At 43.9% G+C, this 24103-nt stretch overlaps 1 protein-coding gene across 1 annotated transcript in view; it reads left to right on the top strand.

Annotated features, from left to right (window-relative positions):
* Window positions 1-24103, top strand: part of PRMT7 (protein arginine methyltransferase 7) — a 645306-nt gene that overhangs the window by 62114 nt on the left and 559089 nt on the right. Inside the window, exon 3 of the mRNA XM_078670716.1 lies at window positions 23216-23252. Coding sequence (XP_078526842.1) covers window positions 23216-23252 — 37 coding nt within the window. The remainder of the gene's footprint in view (window positions 1-23215; window positions 23253-24103) is intronic.

Below are 24103 nucleotides of genomic sequence, written 5' to 3'. Positions count from 1 at the left end.
TATATCTGGAAGCGACCAGCTGTCTTGTAGGTGTTCGGATATGAATCTACTTATGCGAAATGAAACGCTAAGTCCATTACTGATGGCAATCACGGAGTTATTTGTCACTCTTAATGGGATAGTCTCTGAGAAGGCCCCGGGCCTGATTGTATACTGAGAGATCTGTACGCCTCTGAACCCCTTGTCTGGGGCCCATACCTCAATAAGTTTACAAATTGTATTCTGAAGGGTGGCGAGTTACCCAAACCGTGGCATGAAGATGTGATTGTACTTATTTATAAAAAGGCCAGCCAAGAAGACCCCCCACAATTTCAGGCCAATTAGCCTGATTGATAGCCTCCAGAAGCTGACAAATATTGGGGAAATTCATAGAGTAGACTGATGATAATAATATTCTATCAGACTAAGAAGCAGGGTGTCTCGTGAAAATTATCACAATCGACCAGATAGTTTGACTGTGTGCAATACACTGGAAAGCTGTGATTTTGGAGAAGGGCCATCTGTATGTGGCATTTGTTGATCTTAAGTCAGATTTTGATCTTATTGCACCCTACAAGCTCTTGAGTGTCCTGGGTGCTATTGGAGTTCCTGGAATTTTTTATCTGTTCTTAAAAGACTACATGAGACCAGTAATGCCCGAGTGAAATGAGGCAGCAAGAAAGAGCTGACCAGCCGTATTAAATTAGAAAAGGGAGTTTGATAGGGCTGCGTCCTGGCCACAGCTCACATTTATCTATATTCTCAAATTGGGAACACACAAATCAGGTACTCACGTCTGTTAATAAAAGACAGCAATCAAACACAGTTGTGGCGGTACATTTATTTAAGCTTAAACTTGAGAGATACAAAGCAGTCGCCTTCCAAGTATGCTCTGCCAGATGCAGCTGGTGCAATCTTTTTAAACCATTTGAACTTCATTGACATAGCTGAGATGTGTACACATAATAGATTTTGCAAGTTAAGCTCAAGCCGAACGCTAACAGGAATCTTATCCTAGCATCAACACATTCTCACCGTGCTGAGGAAAGGTGTGGTTTTGACATCTGTTTATTGTCCTTTCTTATCTACCCGATCCCTCAGTTCTTGAAAACAAAGGGAAAGCTAAGAAGAAAAAACAGTTCATGGACTTTTACCTTGGTTGGCCGAAATGCAAAAGCCAGTGTTTGTACAGCTGCAGGGTTCATGAAATAATAGTAATGACACAACATGAAGAACAGTTGCTCAATATGGCATGTATGCTCCCACAAAATGTGTAGATTTCCCAGGTAATGATGCCCCAAAAATAGGAGCTTTACGAGTGCCAGCACTATTGTTAGCAGACAACACGCTTCTTACTTCCAAAACTCCTGCTGGGCTGCAGGCTTTGATTGATTGTTTCTTAATATTTTCCATGGAACGGGGCTTGGAGCTAAATACTAAAAAAACGTTTTTTTCCTTTCAACCCCTATGAATCTATAAAGGTTTATATAAAAGTGAACAATTAAATACTCGAGCAAGTCCTAGATTTTGATTATCTAGGTGTTAGATTGATAAGTAACACTGCTTGGATGCAGCAGATTAATAAGAGGGCATTAAGACCACAGCAGGAATACATGGCAATTAAAAAATTATACAAGAGAACAAAAACAATAATTCTTTCACCAGCCTGAGAAATATATATAATTCTAAGGGGACAGCCCTATATGGATCTGAGTTCTGGGGAAAGGTAAAGAATATTAGGCTAGTGGTGGCCGTAAATACATGTATGCGGTCTTTATTAGATCTTACACAGAATGCTCCTTATTTACCTCAATTAATTGATTTAGGTATGTACCTGATCACCAGCAGTTAAATAAAGACCTCTATTTTTTTGGGCGAAGATTGTGACTAACCGAGGAGCTACACCCATATAGGCTACCCCTTAAGAAAATAATGCGCTCAAATGGTTATATGAGTATTCCATTACTAGTGTACGTCAAAGACATGCTTTACAGTTTAGATCTGGCTGCTCTTTGGTAGACTCCTGCTGATGCACATTGGGTGTCTAAGCTGGTTTATAAAGAGAAACGTAAGACTTTTTTATGGGAAGAGGAACTCCGTAAATATCAACATTTGGACTACAATTCTATCCCATTATTTAAACCATTGCTCAATAATATTGAATGCCCTATAGCGAAGCAGCTACATATTAAACTCAGACATGAGATCTTGCCCACCAATTCGTTTTGCATAAGGTGGGGCGAGAAATACTGTTTTAGTAATGGGTGCTCGGCATGTAGAATTGAGATCAAAATCTTACATCACCTTTTTTTTGGGACCGTGCTTATGAAGCTCCATGGAAGAAATAGGTTAAACCAGTGTGCTTCCTCTTAGGGCTCAGACAATGTGAAAAAGTGCTGAGCATTTTAAGAACTAGTATGGATGGAGTAATTGTAATTTAATGAGTGTTTTTAAGGATGTTACGTCCAAATATGAACCATTGAATTTGATGTTCATATTTCCGTGGTTTAACTCATAATAAGATTGCAGCCCTTTGTCCACCCACTGGCCATAGTTAATTACTTTGCTGGCCAGCAGGAAGGATCAAATCCATCTCCATTCAATTGAGCCATTAAAGTGCTTGATCCGGTTCCTGGAAAAGGAAGAGGTGGGGAGGAAATCTACATCTACTAATTAACACCTTATACAGCTCCTGGGCTTACAAGTCTCACAGAATCAAAGGAGGAAGGTCAGACCTCTAGAGCCAAACACATGAGGGCTCCCCTTTAAATTTTTGGTTGGAAGAGATCAGGCATCTGTGTCAGTGAAGGATGGAGTGAAGTCGCCATGTGGAAATGTTCCAGAATGCTGTTCAGGAGGGCTGGGACTGGGTTGGAGTGATGATATGGTACCTAGTATAGGCTGGGGGTGCTTGGCTTCTAGAACTTTCAAAAACCCACATTGAAACCCCTGCAGAAGGGAGAGACTATTCAGAAGATACTGGATCTGGGAGCCACAAAGGCAAATTAATGTCCTGCTGGAAGTAGAAGCCACCTGGTGCCCTTGCAAGGGCCATCCTTTCCAGGGCCAGTGGGGCTGGCCCCTTTATGCCCTTTGAGTAACAGTTGGGGAAATTGGCCTGCTGGGGGGGATCCTAGAGGGTTTAGCTGAGATTTTTGTGGACTGGCCCTTGACTCCGCTGACACACAAGTGCCCTTCAAGAAGCCAGAAATGCAAAAACAAATGAGTGGGGTCTGGGTTGTGAAGCCACTTTCTACAACAAGGAACAAATCCGCTACTTAAATATGTTTTTTAGGTCTCACTGAGCCAGCGCATGTGCTGCTCTGCGAGACATTTTGTAGGTGGGTTTTCAAAGTGCTACCCCTCGCTTTGGCTGGCCTAGCGCTTGCGTTCACGTGAGCGTGTACGCGCGCAGCTGCCATCTGTCTTTCACGGGTTATTAAACGTGTGGACTCTGCAGCTGCTTTCACTTTTGCAGGCCCCCGCGCCCACTCGCTCCACCCTGTCCGTCTGTCAGAGCCGCACTGTCAGTCCCACAGCACTAGCCCTGACCCCACCGTCAGTCCCAGTTATTCGTCTCAACCAGTAGCCTAGTGGCTCGACGCAGTGTGGTTTTCCTGAATAATCTAGGAACTATCATATACATAACACAACTGTTCGAGTAAAACTCGCATCTATACATCGGTACTGACCTCAGTTTCTCCTTGCACTCAAAGGATCTTCTCTTTTTCCTATTATTTAAGTCTGACTGTGCAATCCCATTTTACATTCTTCCTTTTGAGTCTCTCCTCCAGATCGCCACTCACTTACCTTTCCTTACTTGAACCTCACATCATCCACTGACCACCTTTATCCGAGCCTTCCGCCCTACTCTCTATGTATTATCAAGGAAGAGTTAGAACCCACCCATACGTAGTATTTACATGAGAACTCTCACTGAAGCTACACCCCTTGTTCGCTGTACCCCTCTTATGCACAATTGCATCTCTACTCCTCCCCACTGCAGTCCCAGCTTAATTCCTCGCAGTATCACCATACCCGCCACTTCACTGAAACCGCCGTTCACTCTGTCCACTCATTCTTACTATTCGGGGTTCATGGCTTCTCCTCAGACGGCTCCTCCGATTTTCAGGCTACTGCTGTTCCTGTGGCTACTTCCTGTCTCTGACACCTCAGGCGACACATCCGGTCTCTGACGACACATCCACCTTCCGGAGACTGCTGATCCGGGATGGGCCGCTTCCCGTGAGAGCCCGAGCCCCTCCCAGTTCCAATCACCCAGTCAGCCTTCCGGAGAATGTCTCATCGTAGTAGACAGAGTAAAAAAATTGCAACCCGGAGCGTAGCAGTACGTAATGCGGCGACCATCTTTGTATGGGACAACACATTTAGTCTGTGTTCCTGACCCTGGCAACAGACTGTGTAATTATAACAAATTACAATCCGGACATGTTAAATTTGAACAACTTCTCACAGACTAAAACTTTTACGAGCATACCCGTCTTAAATTTCCAAATTCAATTAAAGGACTCGGAGGCGAGGATTATGCTTCTCTTTCTTCATTATTTATTATCACCCTTTTCACAGCAGCCAATCAAAATAAACATTTTAACTTAAAAAAAATAACTACTTTGCCCATGATCCTCTCCTCACATGATGCTCTTGGTTCTTTATAAGTCCTTGTCACTATATTAGCGTCTTTTTCTTTGCAACGTTGTCAAATGATAAAATAACATTTACGCTGAACAAGGAAAGAACATCATAGCCCTTTGAAAGAAAAAGCTTTAAAGGCTATAACCATGTCTTCTGAACATATTGACTGCCATGGATCCCTAGCTACCCAGTTTTCAGTGTACTTGCGTGTGAAATTTCCATGGCCTCTGTGCTCTTATGTGTGACATTTAGATGCTCTTTGTGTGACACTCGGAGTGACACTTTAGTATAGGTAGAACAAAACAGTTCCATCCATGTAATGGAAATATTTTCAAAAATAATCTCTTTGTATAACATACAATGCTCCTTATGTGTGTAGGCATTGACAGTCTTGTGAAAGTCGGGTGTCGGCTGGCAATCTGGTCTATTGTCTGTGGAGAAAGTGGGCTGCTATCCGTTGATGGGAGTCCATAAATCTGACCCATCTCGTTCCCCGAGGGCTTTGGCTTCAACTGACAGCATTACCTGCATTTCACCCTGCTTTCAACTGCTCTCAAAAACCTTTAGTCAAATCATTCATTCTGTCAACGATGATACATTACGTCAAGTGGATGAGCTAGGATTAAACAGCACACTTCAATTCAAAATAACCTTCTGATAAGAAGTTGGGATCATCCAGCTTCAGTTTCCAGTGAGAGACTGACTCACCGGACACACACAGTCATCCTCATACAGTGCAGGCTGAGAAACAGTACCGTAGGTAGCAACAATGCCAAAGGCCTTGGTGCAAGCAAGAACAAGCGTTGGCATAGCCAATAGGTCTCGCCTTTGGGACATTAGAAGTGTTCAGCCATGCAACAGTTGATGTTGCACCAAGGAGATTGTGCTGCATAATTAAATACTTATAAGTTCCCAAAGGCGAGACCTATTGGCTATGCCAATGCGTGTTTTCCTCTTTTATCAGTTTTTGATAAACAACAGAAAACATACATAAACCAAGTAGTGAAGGTTAAAATAAAGTATGACATTATACATTCAAAAAAATCAGAAGGACCACAGAGCCAGGGCCCATTGCTAACTCCAGAAGCAGGGTAATGTGGGAAAAGAGAACAGTGTAAAAGAAGGGGGGAGACTGTGAACGAGGCAAGTGTTTGAGGGCAACATTACTTATACAGGAAATGCAAATACATTAGGTGGCACATACATATACCCAGATCAGTCCAAGTCGTTGTTCTCCTTCATCAACAAGTATGCACGGAATGGATGCCAGATATCTTTAGGGCAGGAAGATTGGGCCTATAGCCTAGTATAGCATATATCTTGCTGGTGGTATCACAATGGATCAGACTACGTAGCCAAGCAGCAGTGGTCAAGGAACGTTTGCTACCCCATTGTAGGGCAATCTTCCATTTTGCCAATAGTAAGGCAATTGCTGTGAATCTATGGACCCCTTTAGCAATATCATATACATAGCCGAGAGGATCCAGGAGCATGTCAGGATCTAGTGTGGACCCTCCCTTTAAGGAGAGCCGGGAAAAATAAATCGCTCCTGAACCCCCCATATAATTACATGTCCATGTCAGGTGTGCAAAGCCTGCACTGTCTGCGTGACACTTAGGGCAATTGGCAGGTCTCGAAGGTTCGATCCGAGCCAGTGCACTAGGTGTGGTGTATGCTCTAAGAAGATACTTATAGTGTATGTTTTTGTGATTTGCAGAGTCAAGCTGAGTTTGGGTGCAGCAGTAGTGCCAGACTTCATCAGTCGGGATGGCCCAGCTATAGTGTAACCAAAGGACAGCCAATTACCAATGGGAAATATTTGAAGGACATATGAACGTGCCACTGGGCAAAGGAAAACTGCCAGATACAGACTAATTGGTTAGTCATAATATTATGAATGCAGCAAATAAATATGAGGGTCATAAGGTAACACACTAGCTCACTAAACAAATCTTCTTACATAAAGGATATTATGAGATACCTAGGCCTTATATCAATATATCGCCTCACTTCACAGTAGGGTATCTATTCATTCACTTCTTTACTTTCCTCTTTCTAGATGCATGGTGTGGTATTTCTGGTTTGGAAATCTTTCCTATATCCATTATATCATTAACTATAGAGCAGTAGAAACCAATAATTTTCCCTTAAAGGAAACAAATTTTGGGCGCTATAAATGATTTGAATCCCTTTTTACTTTTAGATCCCCCATTCAACCTCCGCTGCATTAAATGAAAGAAAGCAAGCAGTCCTGATGAAGGTGGATTGAATTATATGTATCCACTGAAACGTGCATCGGCCTGTTCCTTTTCCAGCTGGCGGCATAACAATGAATATTAATGAAGAATTCTCACCACGAGTTTTCTGTTGCAAGCCATTTTATAGCTGGAAAACAATGAATGTGATGTGAAGTGTGTAAGAGTATGTGTGGTATGCAATGAGTGTATGTGAGGTGAGTGTAAATGTGACAATAGTATGGGCCCACATTTAAGATTGTTAATATGTATGTATTTATTGCATTATTATGTTAAATTTGTATATTTAACAAGAACTATATCAATGTTGCATTATTTATGATTTGTATTATACATATGGACACAGAAAAAACCTATGGTGTTTTATTACCATTTAAAAAATGCAATTGAAAAAAGATTGAAAAACTTGATAACAAAAATAATTAATAATAATGAACTGATGTTTTTGCAGATTTTCATAGATAATTTAAAGCAAATGGACAGCCCAATAGAGCTCAATGTAGCCAGAGTATAACCTATTTTGGTCGAGCTGTGTGTGTGTGTGTGTGTGTGTGTGTGTGTGTCTGTCTGTCTGTCTGTCTGTCTGTCTGTCTGCCTGTCTGTCTGTCTGTCCCCCAGCTCCCGTGCCCAAGTCTCCCAGAGCTTCTCATCCCACAGAGGCACAAGGCCAATACTGGAGTGCGTGGTATAGCTTGGAGACTAGGTTGGCCCCTTTGCTGTCTGTTATCACTAACCTCAGTAGGGTGAACTCTTCCGGGAGCAATAGGGTAGGAGGGAATCTGAGCCCATATTGTGCTGTGTATACGCCGCAGAACAAAGACATCCATGTAGGTGGCACTGCTTAAATATTCAAACCTTGTGGCAATGGGGCGTCCCATACATCTTTGCACCGTCTTTTGAATTCGCATATTTTTTGTGGTGCTCTGTAAAGGGCAAGGGCACCACCATCATTGTTTCTAGAGTATTTGGGGGCTACTTGCAGTGCAGCAGCCTCCAGAAGAGTTTTACTAAAAAGTAGGCTTAAGTCTTCTGAAGATTGAATCCATGACCCCAGTAAAGACTTCCATTGTTTTAAGAACGACTTGAGCTGGAACATTTGCTCATAACAGTGCGGAGAACACTTTTTAAAGCTGCAGTAGCAGAATCGTAACAATAAGTCTGAGAGACCTGGTATTCAAAAGAATGCTTTATTGGTAATGTTGATTATTGATAATGCCAGGTTTCATATTATAATGAACAGTAATGAATGTTGTTACTATCCCCATTGACTTCAGTAGTGGATGCTGCTGCTTTTACTAATGTGGCAACAACCCAACAAAGCAAGAAGGCCTGCTTTTTTGATAATACACTCTTCTATTGCATCTAATGTAGGTGAGGGGTAGTATGGTTGTAGGGTTTAGGAGCCATTATGTATGTAACAGGTTATTTGGTTGTCACCAAAGGTATTTCCATCCACCCGATTGCAAATATTTGTAATTAATTTGTAGTATGTAGTAGTGTTTGTAATAAATATACTTTACCTTTTTATAAAGAAACACTGACTATGTACAATGATTTATTGAATCTTGTTGTTGTGTACCAGTGAGCTGGGGTTACTAGTCCACCATGATTAGGCATTGGAGTGCTCTGCTACGCTCCCCTCAGAGAGTCAAGTGCTACAGTAAGGTTCCCAATACACACAACATGTGGACCTTTTACTTGTGAAGGACTCTCGTCCTTCGCAACTAATAACCCAATATCTTGCACCCCTGTGTTTGAAACCTTCTAAGAAACTCATTTCTATGTTACAAGTAATCCAGAGCAAGGATGCCGGATTGGTCACCATGGCTCCTTGTTTCTCTTCACCCAAATCCCTTTTAGCTAACCTTTATTGGTTACCAAGCCGAATCTCATTTAAGGTAATTATGTCTAATCGATAAATACATCCATAGTGACTCATGAGGGCTTTAAAAAACAAAATCAGGTTTTAGGCTCCTCCTCTCCGTCAGCTATCTTCTATGCACTTTTTCAATCAACCTCCTATCGACAGTCTACTTTTGAAGGAAATGCTTTTTTCACCATAGCTTCCCTACCTTTAGAATAATTTATCACTAGAACTTAGAACGACTTCCTCTCATTTACAATTGAGTAAAAAACTGAAAAACATCCTTTCAATTAATCCTTTCAGGTTACACATCATTTTCTTTTCAAATTCTTAGCGCACCACCAGACCTTTATATGAAAGTTGCATTATAAAATTCAATTGAAATTAACATTGTTCCAGCTTGCCCATCACTTGGTAATTTTGTTATCGGTCTTTCAAATCTTCCGTCTTGTTCTTTATGCTATTTTTAGTCTGCTGTAACTTCAAAATCATGTCTATTAAAATGGTGTCACCTCATAATAGATTAGTAGTTCTGCCACTATTACCGGCAGACTCCTCCCTGCCAAACTCGTTAGATCCAAGTAAACTCCGAAGTCTTCCGTTTTTCTTTCGCCTGCTTTGCCGATGAGTATAAACAGTGATCTTACCAATAACAGAATGTCTCCAAATGCAAAATGATGGAGCAGTCACTTTATCAATAGGCTTGTTTCTCACCTCACCCCTGAAATGTTAGATTCCCTTTCATCACATGGTGGACCGTACCAGCAGGTCTTGGCTGCCCCTTGCGGCCTGCACAGCAGAGGGTCACTGGATCTGCTTCTGGTCCTCATCACATAAGCTCCTCAGAGGGAATTCCGGCTTTTAAAACACCTTGTCATCATCAAGAGCAGTGGGAGATAAGATTTGGGGAGATACATAAACTTCCTCTTATTTCTATCAGGCGCTTGACTCCTGACATCAGAATCCATCAAGGAGAATGACAAACTCGAGCCTGATCCCTGTCATAATCCAGCCTGAGAAGGGAACTGCGCAATAGCTCTGAGGAATGGTGGCCATCCTGGTGCCTAACTGGCTCTGCCACTTCAAAATTTTTAACCTGACAGACTCGGTGTAGAAACGATCGGCAACTATTAGCTTTTCAATCTATTTTATTTATTTAAATAGTGTTGTGATGGGTTGTACTGGTTTGAGAAAACCAAAGCTTGATCAGTAAAGCACATTATCATTACTAGGCTCATGGTCCTTCAAATGAATATAAAAATGGGGCACACATGAACATGACCGCATTTAACACCTCCTGATAATGGATTTTGTTTGCAAATATGGAGAAATGCTTAAGAATGAGCTGTATTTTAACTTGCAGACATTTGAGATGTTAAATAGAAAAAAAACATGAAAAGTTTTAAAGTTCCTGGTGAAAAAAAAGAATGTGTTTCGCCCTCTTTGAAATGGGTTACTGTGCAGGCTAAGGCCTAGTAAAAAAAAAATTACTTCTTGGCTACAACACCATGGAAACTTACTGCAGATTCACCGGATGTTGTAGTTTCTGCAATAAAGGAGTGCTGAGAGAAAGTTAGGAATGCTCTTTGTTCTGCCAGGTAATCAATCACCTGCAGGATAAGAACACTTCACTGTAAGTTCAATGGGGTGTGGGGCCTAATGAATCAAAAGGATTTTCCAAGTCGGATTCTATGGGAAAATGTGTTAGTACATGTGGACCATAGAGTCTACTTTCTGCATGCTGGTGTGGTTGATCAGAAAACATATTTTTACACCAGCCATTAACTCATGCATTGGTCTAAAATGTGTTGGAAAGGATCATCTTTTATGTGGTATGTCCCCAGATGTTTACCTTCTTTAGCTGAACGCATTTTGTTGCCCATAGTATTGCATACTTTACTTCTGCTAACCAGTGATACAGTGCTTGTGCTCTCCCTTTGGCATACACCAAGTTGACACAGTTAATTTGCTTATTAGTCCTTGATTTATAGTCCTACATGTACCCGGGCCTTTAATGTTACTAGTGGGCTGCAGCACATATTGTGCCACCCACTAAAGTAGCACTGCAAAACATGGCTTCTGGACTGCCTGTGCAGCCTGGGTAAGGAGTTTTAGCGTTTGCCAGGCCTAAACCTTCCTTTTTAGGTCTCGCCTGGAATTAGCATCCGAAGGATGCGTCCAGGCTGGAGACTTATAGTTGCCTGTCTCGGGGGAAGGAAGGACAAGAGGGTGTTACGAGCTTGAAAGCCGGATTTGGGTGCGCGAACGCGCACGTTCCGTCCCGCGCCGCGCCGTGCACTTCCCTCCCATACTCCCAGCAAGTCAGCCTAACGCGCATGCATGCACACAGACACACACACGCGCGCACACGCACTTACACTTACTTACACACACACACACACACACAGACACACACACGCAGGCACCCAGACAGGCAACCCCCTCTCCCCTCCTTTCTCTTACCTAACCGGGCTTCGGGCTTCTCGGGAGCCTCGCAGAGCACTCGAGCTGCTCTGCCATGCCTGCAAGATGCGGGGCTCTCCCCTTAGGCTTGGGGGTCCCGCAGTCTCCCCGCTGGTCTTCACCCGGGCCCCCTCCCAAAACACGAGCGCGGTCCCAGCACTGGCGGGTGTCTGCAGGTGAGTGAAGGGACGAGGAGGTCACGCAGGGCGCTTCATGCGGTGTTTGCAACTTCTTTGCACTCTCTATGCTCACTCTTCTATACTTGCACGTTTTATATAGCGCCAAACATTACCCCCGCAGCGAAGGGGCTAAGCTATTAGCATTGTAGATGTTTAAAAACAAAAACATAAATAAAAGGCATTGCCATTTACAATGCCAATAGCTCTAACTTTAATAATGCGAGACCTATTGCATTGCAAATGCTTGTTATTATTACTTATAAGTCACTCCTAACCTAGGCCCTAAATGGCCACAGTGCAGGGTGCATGGTATTTAAAAAGTACAGCATGTATATTTAAAGTTTTACATGTCTTGGCAGTGGAAAAAGCTGCAGCGGTTGTTTTTCACTATAGCAAGGCAGACTCTTTCATAGGAAAGACTGGGTTAACCACATTAGAACATTTTATAAAGCTTAACTTTAGTTTGGGAATGTGTAAAACTGATTCAATGACCCATTTTAACAATAATAAAAAATCCAACTTAATGGTAAAGTTAGATTTTATATTACTATTGTGGACACTGGCTGATGAAGTTGACACTGAGGCCTGCCTCCCCTTTGTCTGTCTATTCAGACTGGCACAAAACCCAGTTGGGGTAGAAGAACTGAACACAGCTGCTTTAGAGGGTGGACAAAAGCTTGCCTCCGACTCATAGGCTGTCATGGGGCATTAAAAGTGGACCCCACAGACACCTTCTCGGAACACATCTGAGCCTGTGTGGATCAGAAGGAAGACAGTTCTACTGTTTGAAGAACCTTAAGGAAGAATTTACGTGATTGCCTTGAAACCAGGACTCCAGAAGTGACTCCAAAGGTCAAATGGCTGACCTCCTGTTTCAGCTACAGGGACACTACAAGCCTCCAGAGGCCTCTGTCCTTGCAAATGCACAGTCGGCTTGTCCCAACTGGACTGCCATGGACCCTGCTGCTGGCCTCTGCTAGAGTGAGTCCTAACACTCTAGTAGTGACTCTGGTTTCCGCTACTGAAGGAGATATGACTTCCAGTAAAGTTTCTAAGTCCGAACGTAGAGGGCTTCATCGGGACTGATGCCAAACAGCAACCTGTTGAGGTCTTCATGGAGACAGACTTCAGACTTTGCCTGCTTCGAGCTTTCTCACCTTCGGTTGATAACTGTACCAGAACCCCAGCCTCCAACACCCACTATTGCTGAGCCCTACTTGAGAACAAGCTTGCAGCCCACCCCACCAACGACCCTTTGACAACCACTTTTCTACATAAAATGTTCTAAGTCTGAATGTAAATGTTCCACTGGGACAAACAATGTCCCTCTAGCCAACCCGCGTTTCATCGCTGTCAACCCTAACTTTTGACTTTGACCCCGTCTAGTGTGACCAGTTTACTGCGGTTGGTGCTTTGTTCTCTTTTGGTGCTTTTTTCACTTCTAAACTGTAAAAATGTGTATAATCAGTTCTACTTATTGAATGTTTGTCATTTTGGTGTTAATTTATTTCTTAACATCTACTCTACTTTTCTAAATTGGTGTGATTTTTCTTGTGTTGGGTTTTCACTGTATTAGTGTTTGTGTTTTGCATAAATACTTATCACAGTGCCTCTAAATTAAGCTTGACCGCTTTTGTACCAAGCTGCAAGAGGGTTAAGCCCAGGTTTATTTGCCTTATTTTACCTTATTTTTTGTGGTTTACCCTGACAAGGATTGTGAATATTATTTGAGGTGTGTTCTCACCCCAATCAACTAACACTAATTTCTAACCATTGGTGTTTAGTAGTGGAACTCAGTACCTGTGTTTTTGCAGTGCCACTCAGTGATTTGTAAAAAAACAATAATTCCTTAATGATAAAATGAGGTTTTTAGGTTGAGCCTGAGCCAGCGCTCATGCACTGCTCTGGCTATCTGCTGTAGTGGAGTAGGGAATAGAAGCTCCGCCCATATTTGCCATTGGCTTGTGTCATTGCCCGTCCTAAATGCTGGCTTCTGATTCGTAAATAGGCTTTTTAGTCCCTCCTTAGTACTGCCTCCTCTTCATTTGTCACCTCCAATGGCAACTGGCCCCTTTACTTCGGTTGTTACACGGTACGTGTTAGTTAGACTGTAAGAGCTATTTTCTTTATCCAGTTCCTCTTACTGCAGGCACAACTTGCTTTGGTGCCTTCTTTACAACCCCACCCTCCCTCCCGTTGTCCGTGCCTTCTTTGCCCCCCGCCCTCTCTCCCGTTGTTGTCTTCTCCCCCCCCGCTGTCCGTGCCTTCTCCCCGTCTCTCCCTCCCTCCATTGTCCGTGGGTTTGCCTGCATAAAAGACTCTTTTGAAAATAACAGACACTAATCACTTAGTTGTATTTCCTCCAAGTTCAAAGTGTCTGTGCCGACTAGATATTAACCGCTGCCTTCCCGTAACTGGCAGAATATTTCCATTTCCAAAGGCTAAGCATTCCATAGGAAGACCGTCTTGTGTGGGCTTCCTCTGGATAATGTAGGTCACCAGGTGGAACAGTAAGTGTGGTAAGGAAAAATAGAAAACGTCTTGTTTTAATGCTTTTCGCCACTTAGGCAGGTACAAACCCAGCCATTTGATACATTCAATTTCTTAAACCTCACTTCACTGCCATCAAGGTCAAAGTGCTCCTCTTCCAATATGACCGACTCCAGATGGTCGTCTACAAAACTTGCTATTGTAGTCCTACTTCTGTGGTACTGTTTCTAATAGTGTTTTCGAACCTTTAGCGATTCCCGCCGGAGTCCCGCCACAAATGCTGCTCTTGCTTAGCCTGAGCTCTTACCACAGAGGGAATATAGTACGGTTGCCGAGGTTCATCTGTCTGGTAACTGTTTTTTTTTTTTTTTGCAGATTTATATAGAGCAAACTCGACCCAAAGGTTTTGGAGCACTTTACATGAGCACCAGTTACGTTACACAAGGACACATTCCTTAGGTAGAGCCTGAGCCAGCATGCATATGCTGCTCTGGCACTCTGTTGTAGTGGAGTAGGGAATACAAGCTCCACCCATATTTGCCATTGACTTGTGTCATTGTCATTACCGCCCTCTCTCCCATTGTCTGTGCCCCTCCCCTTCCTCACTCCCGTTGTCCATGACGCCTACCATTTGCAATAGGTCTCGCATTTACCCAAGTTTGAGCTATTGGCATTGTAAATGACAATGCTTTTTATTTATGTTTTGGTTTTTAAAACATAAATAAAAGCTCATTGTCATTTACAATGCCAATAGCTTAAACTTGTGTAAATGCTAGACCTATTGTACTGCAAATGCTTGTTTAAATTCTTTATTTTTAATTGGTTGTTTTATTCAGATTTTCCGTAATTTAATTCCTGCCTCATAAATATGCACCGGTTATTTGCAAGGATGGAGATAGATCTCAGTAACATTGAGAACTTCAAAGTGGCGGAACTGAAGAAACTCTGCAATGGAAAGGGGGAGATACACTTGGAAAAAAGGTCTATAAAGGTAGACTATCAGATACTGCTCAGAGCCTATGAGGAGGTATGCCTGATAAAAGCTGCAACACAGGAGCACGAGGGCAATAACCTGGAGGAATGAGGATGAAGAGAAGGATGAGGAAGAAAATGACGTAGCTGCAGGCCCAGAAATAAACCCAGAAGAGGAAGATGGGATTCCCGTAGGGATGAGATCACCTGCAGTGTCTCCGACTAGGAGCCATGTGTCCTCCACCAACCTGAACCAATCAGATTTAGCGGACAGGCAGGCTCAGAGACACCTGAAACTTTAACTAGCCAAGCTGAAACTTGCTGCTGAAGAGAGCAGAGGCTGAGAAAGCCTTAGTGGAAAAGTGGCTGGCTCTGAAGGAGAAGAAAATTCTGCTGGCTCATGAGAAGAGCCAGAAATAACTGCTAGAGATGAAAGCCAGGAGAGTCACAGAGTCCAGTGAAGATGGTCAGAGTGACACAGAGGTGCATAGAGGAGGTAACAAAATCCATGTTCCCAGAGACCTGGAGCTTTGTGATGGGGAATGATTTGACAAGTTGTTTGAGGCCTATGAGGTAGCCTTTTCAATGCAAGGAGGGTTGGTTGTGAGTCTTTGCAAGCATATGCCCACATCAAGTAGGGATAGCTTATTGGCCCCAGGAAAGAGTGACTGAATGAAGTATACCCTCATGAAAGAAGCTCTTCTTGTTAAATATGGGCTGACCCCAGAGAAGTACCACTTAAAGTTTAAGGACAGCCAGAAATCATCTCACCAGTCTTGGGTGGATTTCATGAAGTACTCTAGGAAGGCACTAAAAGGAGGGATAAAGGACAGCATAGGGAATGATGGACTGTACAATCTATTTCTGAAAGAGCATGTGTTAAGTAATTGCTTTACAGAGCTCCATCAACACATGATTGATTTAAAGCTCAATGTGCCCAGCGAGCGAAGGAGGCTGACCTCTGGATTAGTACCAGGGTCTCAAAAAAGGTACTTGGGGGATCACCAGATGGGTGGACTAAGTCCCCACCAGAAAAACCAAAGGAGATATCCAATGGCTTCCAAAAGAGTTTTCCAGGGAAGTGATCTCATTCCAATCCTGAGCAAAAGAAGGGAACTTTAAATGGGAAGAAGTCCTGTGGCTTCTTCTGCCATAAGTACCAAGAATGTTGCCATTATGGGCACTTTAGGGGGATGCCATCTGCCCCTGCAGGAAGCAACCTGCCTCTGGTGAGTATACCCTGGAAATGGCCAGTGTGGTGCTGGGGAGAAGTTTATCCCAGTTCATTTTCGGGGAGTGTAGAGATTACCTTAGTGTCCCTGGGTGACAAGGAGATAGTTTCAAAGGCTCACATGCTTGACAATACCCAAAAGTAAAGGCAGTGGGGTACCATCAATGGGCAGAGGGCGGAGCCTCTGCGAGAGACAGGAGCCTATATGACTACTATTAAGTGTCATCTGGTGTCCTCAGAGCCGGTAGTCCCCAGTGCAGTCCACTAAGTTAAACAGGACAGACTTGGGTTCTTTAAAGGTGGCTGTGAATCAGCCATGCCCTTTGACTGTCTGCTAGGGAATGATCTGGAGCGCATCGTCTGGAAAGAGGTGGAGCTGAGTTCTTAAGTGGAGATATTGAGATTGTCTGAGTGGTTGTGCCTTTCTATATGGTCCATGGTGGCCCAACTGGGGGAGTCCGAATGACTGGAGCCTGGGAAAACGGCCCAGGTGCCTGCCAAGAAGAAAAATGGCAGCTGCCTTGGGAAACCTGCCCTAGAAGGTCCCACTGTCTGGTAGAAAGCTGATCCTGACAGTGATGCCCTGGAACCACTTACCTGAGTTTCTCGGGTGGTAAATTAAAGGGGGGGGCTCCCATGCAGAGTTCTGCAAAGCACAGATGGAGTGTCCTACTCATAAGAGCCTAAGGCAGCAGGCTGTGGCTCAGGCAGCTGGGGACTCCTCAGGTGATCACCTCATTTATTGGGTGAATGGTTTTCTGTATAGTCAGCCTAAGGTCTCTGAGTCAACCCTATGTTGGTGGTCCCTAGTGCTACGAGGCCTTCCTACTGGGGCTCGTTCATCATATTTCCCTGGCAGGACATCTGGGACAAGCCAAAACATTTGGCAGCCTGGCCACCCCTTTCTGTTGCCTGCAGATGCAGCTGCAGTCTGATGCCTTCTGCAAATTTTATATTACCTGCCAGGCCAGTGGTAAGTTAAGGGCAAACTTCGAAGCCCCCCCCCGCTTCCATTCTCTGTAGTGGGAACACCCTTTGAGAGGGTGAGTGTTGATATCACTGGGCCTCTGAACCCCAAGACTGCCCTAGGTAAAAGGTTCTTGCTGGACCACGCCGGTACTCTGAGGCCTTCCACTGGGATTAGTAAGTGCATCTGCGGTGGCCAGGGCGCCGATGGGGATATTTATCCATGTGGATTTCCCCAAGGAGGTTGTGTCTAACAGGGTCTGTTTACACAAAGTCTCAGAGGGATATGAGTGGGGCAACATACATGTTCACCATCCACTGAGAGACCAATGGGCTTGATCAGAGATTCGTGGTTATGGGCCTATCTGAGGTGTAAGTGGGAAGTCTTCTTGCCATTCCTACTATTTGCCTACAGGGAAGTGTTTCAGAAAGGAGTGGGGTTCAGTCCCTTTAAACTTTGGTTTGATCACCCTGTGTGTGGACCTCTCAATCACGTAAAGAAGAGGTTTGAGCAAGCTCCCAAGAAAACCCCCAAGATGTAGTGAGCTACATGTTGGCAACCTGGTCTCAGATAAAGCACGTCTGGAAAGAGGCCACTGAGAATTTAGATGCCAGCCATGGAGTTATGAAACACTGGTATGACTAGAATGCAACACTGGTGAAATATGCAGCCTGTGGAGCCTCGGGCCTTGAAGAAATGTTGGACCGGAGGTGAAAGAGAAGAAACGGGAGGTCACCTACCTGGTAGACCTCAAAATATCTAGGAACCCCTAAAGGTCTTGCATGTGAATGACTGCAAGTGCAACTTCAAGAGAACCGAAGTAACCATGCTCTTGATGATAGATAATAGTGAGAGGTGGAGAGTGAACCCCTCCCCGACAGGCTGTCTTCCAAGGAACACTGTCAGACAGTGGAAAGAATTGTCTTCTCCCCCACTCCGAACCCCCCCTCCCCCAGATGGACCCTTGCCATTTGTTGGGGCAGTTTGTCCCATATTATCACTTACTTCAAGGCTCACTGATTAGTGTACCCATTATAAAGACGCGGGGACAGCATGCCTGTCAAAAACAAAATGTACAGGCTGCCTTACAAAGTGAGAGCCAGCACAAAGGATGGGGCATCCAAAATGTTTGATTTGGGGTATAATTAAGCCCTCCTATAGTCCCTGGTCCAGTCCAGTGGTATTGGTACTCAAGACTGCCCTACTAGGCACTACTGCAAAACTCCGGTTCTGTATGGATTACAGGTGCCTCTATTCAGTCACCAAGACTGATGCTTCACCTATCCCCGGAGCAGATTGATTGGTTCGGGCTGCCAAGTTCCTCAATACCTGTAATTCAACAGCCGGGATAGTGGCAGATTGCCTTAACTGCGGTGTCAAGGAGCGGTTCTTCACTCCAGAGTTCTATATTCAGTTCAGAGCAATGCCCTTTGGACTAGAGTATGCACCTTCCCACCTTCTAGAAGCTGGTCGACCAGGGCTTGGCTAGACTGGAAAGCGTCAGTGCTGCCTACCTGGACAATTTAGCTGTTTTCAGATCCAGCAGGGATGACCACCTGCATCTTCTCCAGTAAGTGCTTCAGGCCCTTCAATGGGCAGGCCTGAATTTGAATTTGAATTTAAAAACACTTGTAAAGCGCACGTACACTGAGTCAGTTTCATGGCGCTGGTGAGGTCCCTAAAAGAGAACAAAAGAGAGAGCTAAATGCCAAAAGCCTGCTGAAATAATAATGTTTTTAGTGACCTCCGAAACTCCATATAGGAGGAGGAGAGTCTTAACGGTAGGGGGAGGTCATTCCAAAAAGAAGGCGCAAGTACAGCAAACTTCTGCCCCCCCGCCCGCTTCTTTTTAAAACGGGGCATAGTTAGTAAGGCCAGGCTCGAGGAGCGAAGGTCTCTAGTGGGAACATAAGAGGAGATTGCCGAATTGATAAAAGCAGGGGCAGTACCCGCTCTTGCTTGAAAAGTTAAACACCCCAATTTGAACTTGGCTAGTTGTTTCATAGGGAGCCAATGAAGGCTCCTGAGTAGCGGGGTCGAATGATGGGACCTTGATAATCCAAAGACCAGTCGAGCAGCCTGGTTCTGTATCAACTGCAACCGCTGCACAGCATAAGCCGGGGCTCCATTGTAGATAATGTTGCCATAGTCAATCTTTGACAGGACCATGGCCATTAAGATGAGTTTTAATGCAGAAGCAGAAAAGAACCTGGCGACCTTCCGAATCACTCGGAGTGTAAAGAAACAAGAGGAAACCACCGAATTAATGTGTGAATGGAGTGTTAATTGGTTATTAAGCATAATCCCAAGTGTTTTAACTGAACAAGAAGGAAGAGGGGGGGACCCAAGTGAAGGGGGCCAAAAAGAAGGGGACCAGGGGTTGGCAGCACCGCCCGTCATCACCAGTTCTGTTTTATCCGGATTAAGTTTTAACTGATTGATGTTCATCCAGTCTCGGATAAATAGCATGACGGACTGGAAACTGCCAACTCCTGAGGGAGAAGAGAGATCAAAAATGAGTTGTAGATCATCTGCATAATTGTATACAGTGACCTCCATATTCTGTAAAGCAAACACCAGTGGAAAGATATAAAGATTAAATAATAGAGGAGAAAGAGCAGACCCCTGGGGAACACCACAGTTGACATTGCGCTGAGGAGCTGAAAAGGTGCCTAGATGAACTGTCTGAGTGCGATTCATCAGGAAAGACTCGACCCAGGCTAGTGCCAACCCCCTATCCCTGCCGCCCTGACACGTGATAACAAGATGTCATGGTCCACAGTGTCAAAGGCGGCGGATAGGTCTAATAAGACCAATATTTTGGGGGCGTTGGCGTCGAGTCCCTCCCTAAGTTGGTCCATGACCGAGATCACCACCTTCTCGGTTGAATGTCGTGGTCGGAAGCCAGCTTGACATGGGGCTAGGTAATTACTGTCCTCAATAAAGGAGCTCAACACCTGGGAGACATGCGCCTCAGCCACCTTTCCCAGGTAAGGTAGCAGGGATATGGGGCGGTAATTGATTGGGGAAGAGGGATCAGCCCCAGGCTTCTTCAAGATAGGGATGATGGTGGCAGATTTAAACACAGTAGGAACCAGGCCTTTAGAGAAAATATCATTTATGACTGTGAGGGCAGGGGCAGGACAAGCCAAAAACACCTGAGCCAGAATGTGGGCAGGACACACATCTGACGGAGACCCAGATTTTATGCGCTTAAGAAGCGGAAACAAAGATTCGCTAGTTAACTCAGGAATGTAGGTGATGGACTGGGTATTTTGTGGCGAAGAACAATCTAAGAAAGGATTTGACGGGGACGGAATATGTGCTTTTATTTGTGCAACTTTGTCAATGAAAAATTCATTCAGTGAGTTGCACAATGACTGGGAGGGAATAATCGCGGGTGAGGGCCTATCTGACATAGCTAGTTCATGGACAGTTGCAAAGATTTCACGAGGCTGGCATTCTGCTGTCAGTATACGTTGTGAGAAGAAAGCTTTCTTGGCCTCTTGGATGGCTATTTTGTACTCAGATAGTAGGGTGGTATAATTAACTTTACTGATCGGGCTGTATTTTGACCTCCAAGCCCGTTCAGCTTGGCGGACCGCTAATTTAAGTACCTTCAGTGCAGGAGTAAACCACTTGTTAGCGTGGTGATGGTGATTAATGGTAACCTTCTTTAAAGGGGCCTTTTCATCGCGAAGATGAATTAACCAGCTGTCCAAAGTGGCCAGCTGAAGTTGAGATGGTATATCAATAAGATCAGGGCAGGTGGCAGTTAATGAGTCGCAGAATGCGGGGACGTCAACACGGCTCCAACTTCTGGCCCATAACGTTTTGGAGCAGCGAGAAGCATTTCGCAAGTGCAGGTCCAAGGAAAAGGACAGTAAATGATGATCGGACCATACGCAGGGAACAATGGACAAATTGGTAGTGGGTAGATTGAGGGTCCATATTTGATCTAGGATACGTCCCCGGGTATGTGTAGGGGCTTGGACATGCTGGATGAAATTTAAACTCGATAGCAATGAGGTAAAATCCTTGGAAATAGTGTCTTCTGCAGGGTCGCTGGGCCAAAAATTAAAATCACCAAGCACAAGTACAGTGGCGTTGTTAATCACCAGAGGGGCCAGCAGCTCCTGGAACGCAAGAATAAACTGAGAGGGGGTTTGGGGAGGACGGTAGACCAACACACAGGTTACAGGAGATTTCGATGAAACAAAACGTGCGACCAAACAGTCCGCCACAGGTAAAGCCGGAGATGTCAATATTTGAAACCTAAGGTTGTTGCGGAAAATTAAGGCAACCCCACCACCCGTTTTGCCATCAGGGCGGTCAGCTCGTAAGATGGAGTAAGAAGGGGGAAGAGCCGCCAAAACACTGGGTTGGGAATCAGGGCGATACCATGTCTCGGTTAGGCACAATATATCAGGGCTGTCGCTGTCAAGGAGATTAAATATCTCCTGCTGATGCGCGACTGCCGATCTGGTGTTTAATAGAGTTATGGAGGTGCCTAATTTCAGGGAATTACTAGGGGGTGGGCCAGTAAGTGCGCAGCTGACCAGTCCCAACTGGACTTGCTCTTGACCCTGCTATTGGCTTCTGCTGGAATGAGTTCTAGCCCCAGACTGGTGCCCCTCAGGTCCCAGATGTTAGAGTGTACTCCTCTTGCCCACATTGCAAATGCTGGGACTTAGAAACTTTTTGTCAACCTTTCCTCTAGGGATCCGACGGTAGACCTGGACTGACTTCAAGTCGCTAGCTGGAGTCAACTTGTTTGTTTGCCCCACTAAAATAGATCTGAATTCCAGAAAAGTTTCTAAGTCCGAAAATAGAGGGCTTCATTGGGACAGATGCTGAACAGCAACCCATTGATGTTGCAGCCTTGCTTGGCACAGACTTCGCTTGCTTGGATCTTTCCTGTCTCGTTGACAACTGAAAAGCAACCATACTCTTCAGCAATCCGCCGTCGTCGAGCCCTGCTTCAGATCCTAGCATGCCCTGCCCACAACCACTTATCTCCATAAAAGTTTCTACGTCCTAAAGTAAACTGTGCACCGAGATGAAACTGGTCCCTGTATCCAACATGCGCTCCACCACGGTAGGCCTTAACTTTTGACTTTGCCCTTGTCTAGCACGACCAGATAACTGCGGTTGGTGCTTTGATATTTTTGGTGCTATTATTTGACTTTACAATTTTAAAATGTATATCTCTGGTTCTATTTATTGGATTTGTATTGTTTTTGTGAAATTGTATTCATTAAAATGTGCTCTATTTTTCGTAATTGTTTTGAGGATTTTTCTTGTGTTGTGTTTTCACGTTATGTTTGAGTACTTCATAAATACTTTACACATTGCTTTCAAGTGAAACCTGGCTGCTTTTGTGCAAGACTACCAGAGGGTTAAGCACAGGTTTATTTAGTGACTTCCTGTGGTTCACCCTGACCAGGATTGTGATTAATTTTTTAGGTGGGTTCTTACAAGTATCCTGTTAGCAATTTAGAAAAAATTAGAAAAATAATTTACTAAACTTGACAAACTAATACCGGATTAATGTCTTACTGTTTACTATCTAGTTTGTATGGAGGTGCATGCAGCAATGATGTAGCTTGATTCGGTTACAAACACGAAAGACAAATGCTAACCAAACAGATACAAAGACAAAGACATGTGGGACACAGCATCTTCTTCGGCATGTTTTTACCAATGTATTAGATTGAACTGGAATACTGCATATCCTCTCTAATATGTATTTATTACAGTGTCTAATAGGTTCTTGTAATAACCTCTCAGACTACATTCATGAGAACTTTAAAGGCAAGTTAACTTTGCTCAAGTGTGGCTTTCAGCATAGATGTACTAAGTAAAACTGAAACACATAAATGGATAATACTAGATTATTATCAAATGTGTTCTTAGGATTTCCTTTAACAGTATAAGATTTTACCACAAGTAATACTAATTTGGCTGATAAGCACAGAGACGTGCAACATCGGCGAGAGCTCAGTTATTCATCCAGCGCTGCTTGGCAGTCTGTGCCACACATAATACTTCTCTTCAGTCAAGAATGGACTACCAGCTAAGAAGACATTTTAAACATTTGAAGGTTCTGATTTTGCTTGCATGAAAGTTTCAAAAGTCCTCTTTTTTTCTTTCTTCTTCTAGATCCTCTTATGCAGACATGCTACATGACAAAGACCGAGTAAGTATGTGTATACACGGAAGAAAAGACACATTCTTATAGCAACAATTGTGTGCTGAAGAGATGGAAAGCCTTGGGGTTTGGTACTGGCTGTTAGTTGTCAATGTTGAATATCATTGTTATATTTCCCAGTCTGCTCTGATCCTCATTTCAGAAATTCCTTTTCTGGCATTGCCAACTCAAGCTTTCATAATTAACAAAAGTGCCATCAGGCTGCGTGATAGTAAAACCTTTTACTGCCAGTACCTGGGCTCTGTTTTCCTCTTTTGGTGATAACTCTTATCGGTGTTCAAACAGAAGTCTGCACTGGGTACGAAATGATGAGTTGTGCATCGTTGTACACATTCCCATAATTTTCTATTGCTAAATTGGTGTAGGTTGATCCTGTCGAAATGTATTAGCGATCATCAATGAGGAAAAGTTTAATACATACATAAATGGGTGAAAGATGCCCCTCTATCCGCATGCAGTTCCCTATTTTTCTCTGGCGAAATGTGGAATTGGAGTTGTTTACTGGACCTGGTAGATACCTCACCCTGGGTAATCACGGATTACAATTCATAGTTAATACCCGCCCGAGTTCTGCAGGACTCGGAATCAGGGCCTTAGAAGAGCAAAGGTGCTGCTTCAAGCTCGATATAAGAAAACACTTTATTGAGCCTGCTCTGATTAATTAACTTTTATGGTTTTGCCTTTTTATTCCAAAGCAATGAACATAAATGTAAAAAACAGATACCACAGCAGAGCTTTTCATATTTGACAATAGCATTGCGATAGATGGCATAATGTCCATGGATTGTAGAATCCTCTTTCCACGTGGACATTTTCAGATTAGGTGTAAGGCGTACTAA

Source organism: Lissotriton helveticus, chromosome 12 (genome assembly GCF_964261635.1).
Source record: "Lissotriton helveticus chromosome 12, aLisHel1.1, whole genome shotgun sequence".
Classification (NCBI taxonomy): domain Eukaryota; kingdom Metazoa; phylum Chordata; class Amphibia; order Caudata; family Salamandridae; genus Lissotriton; species Lissotriton helveticus.
Note: the sequence above shows the minus strand (reverse complement) of the source record. Positions and strands in the feature narration are given on the sequence as shown.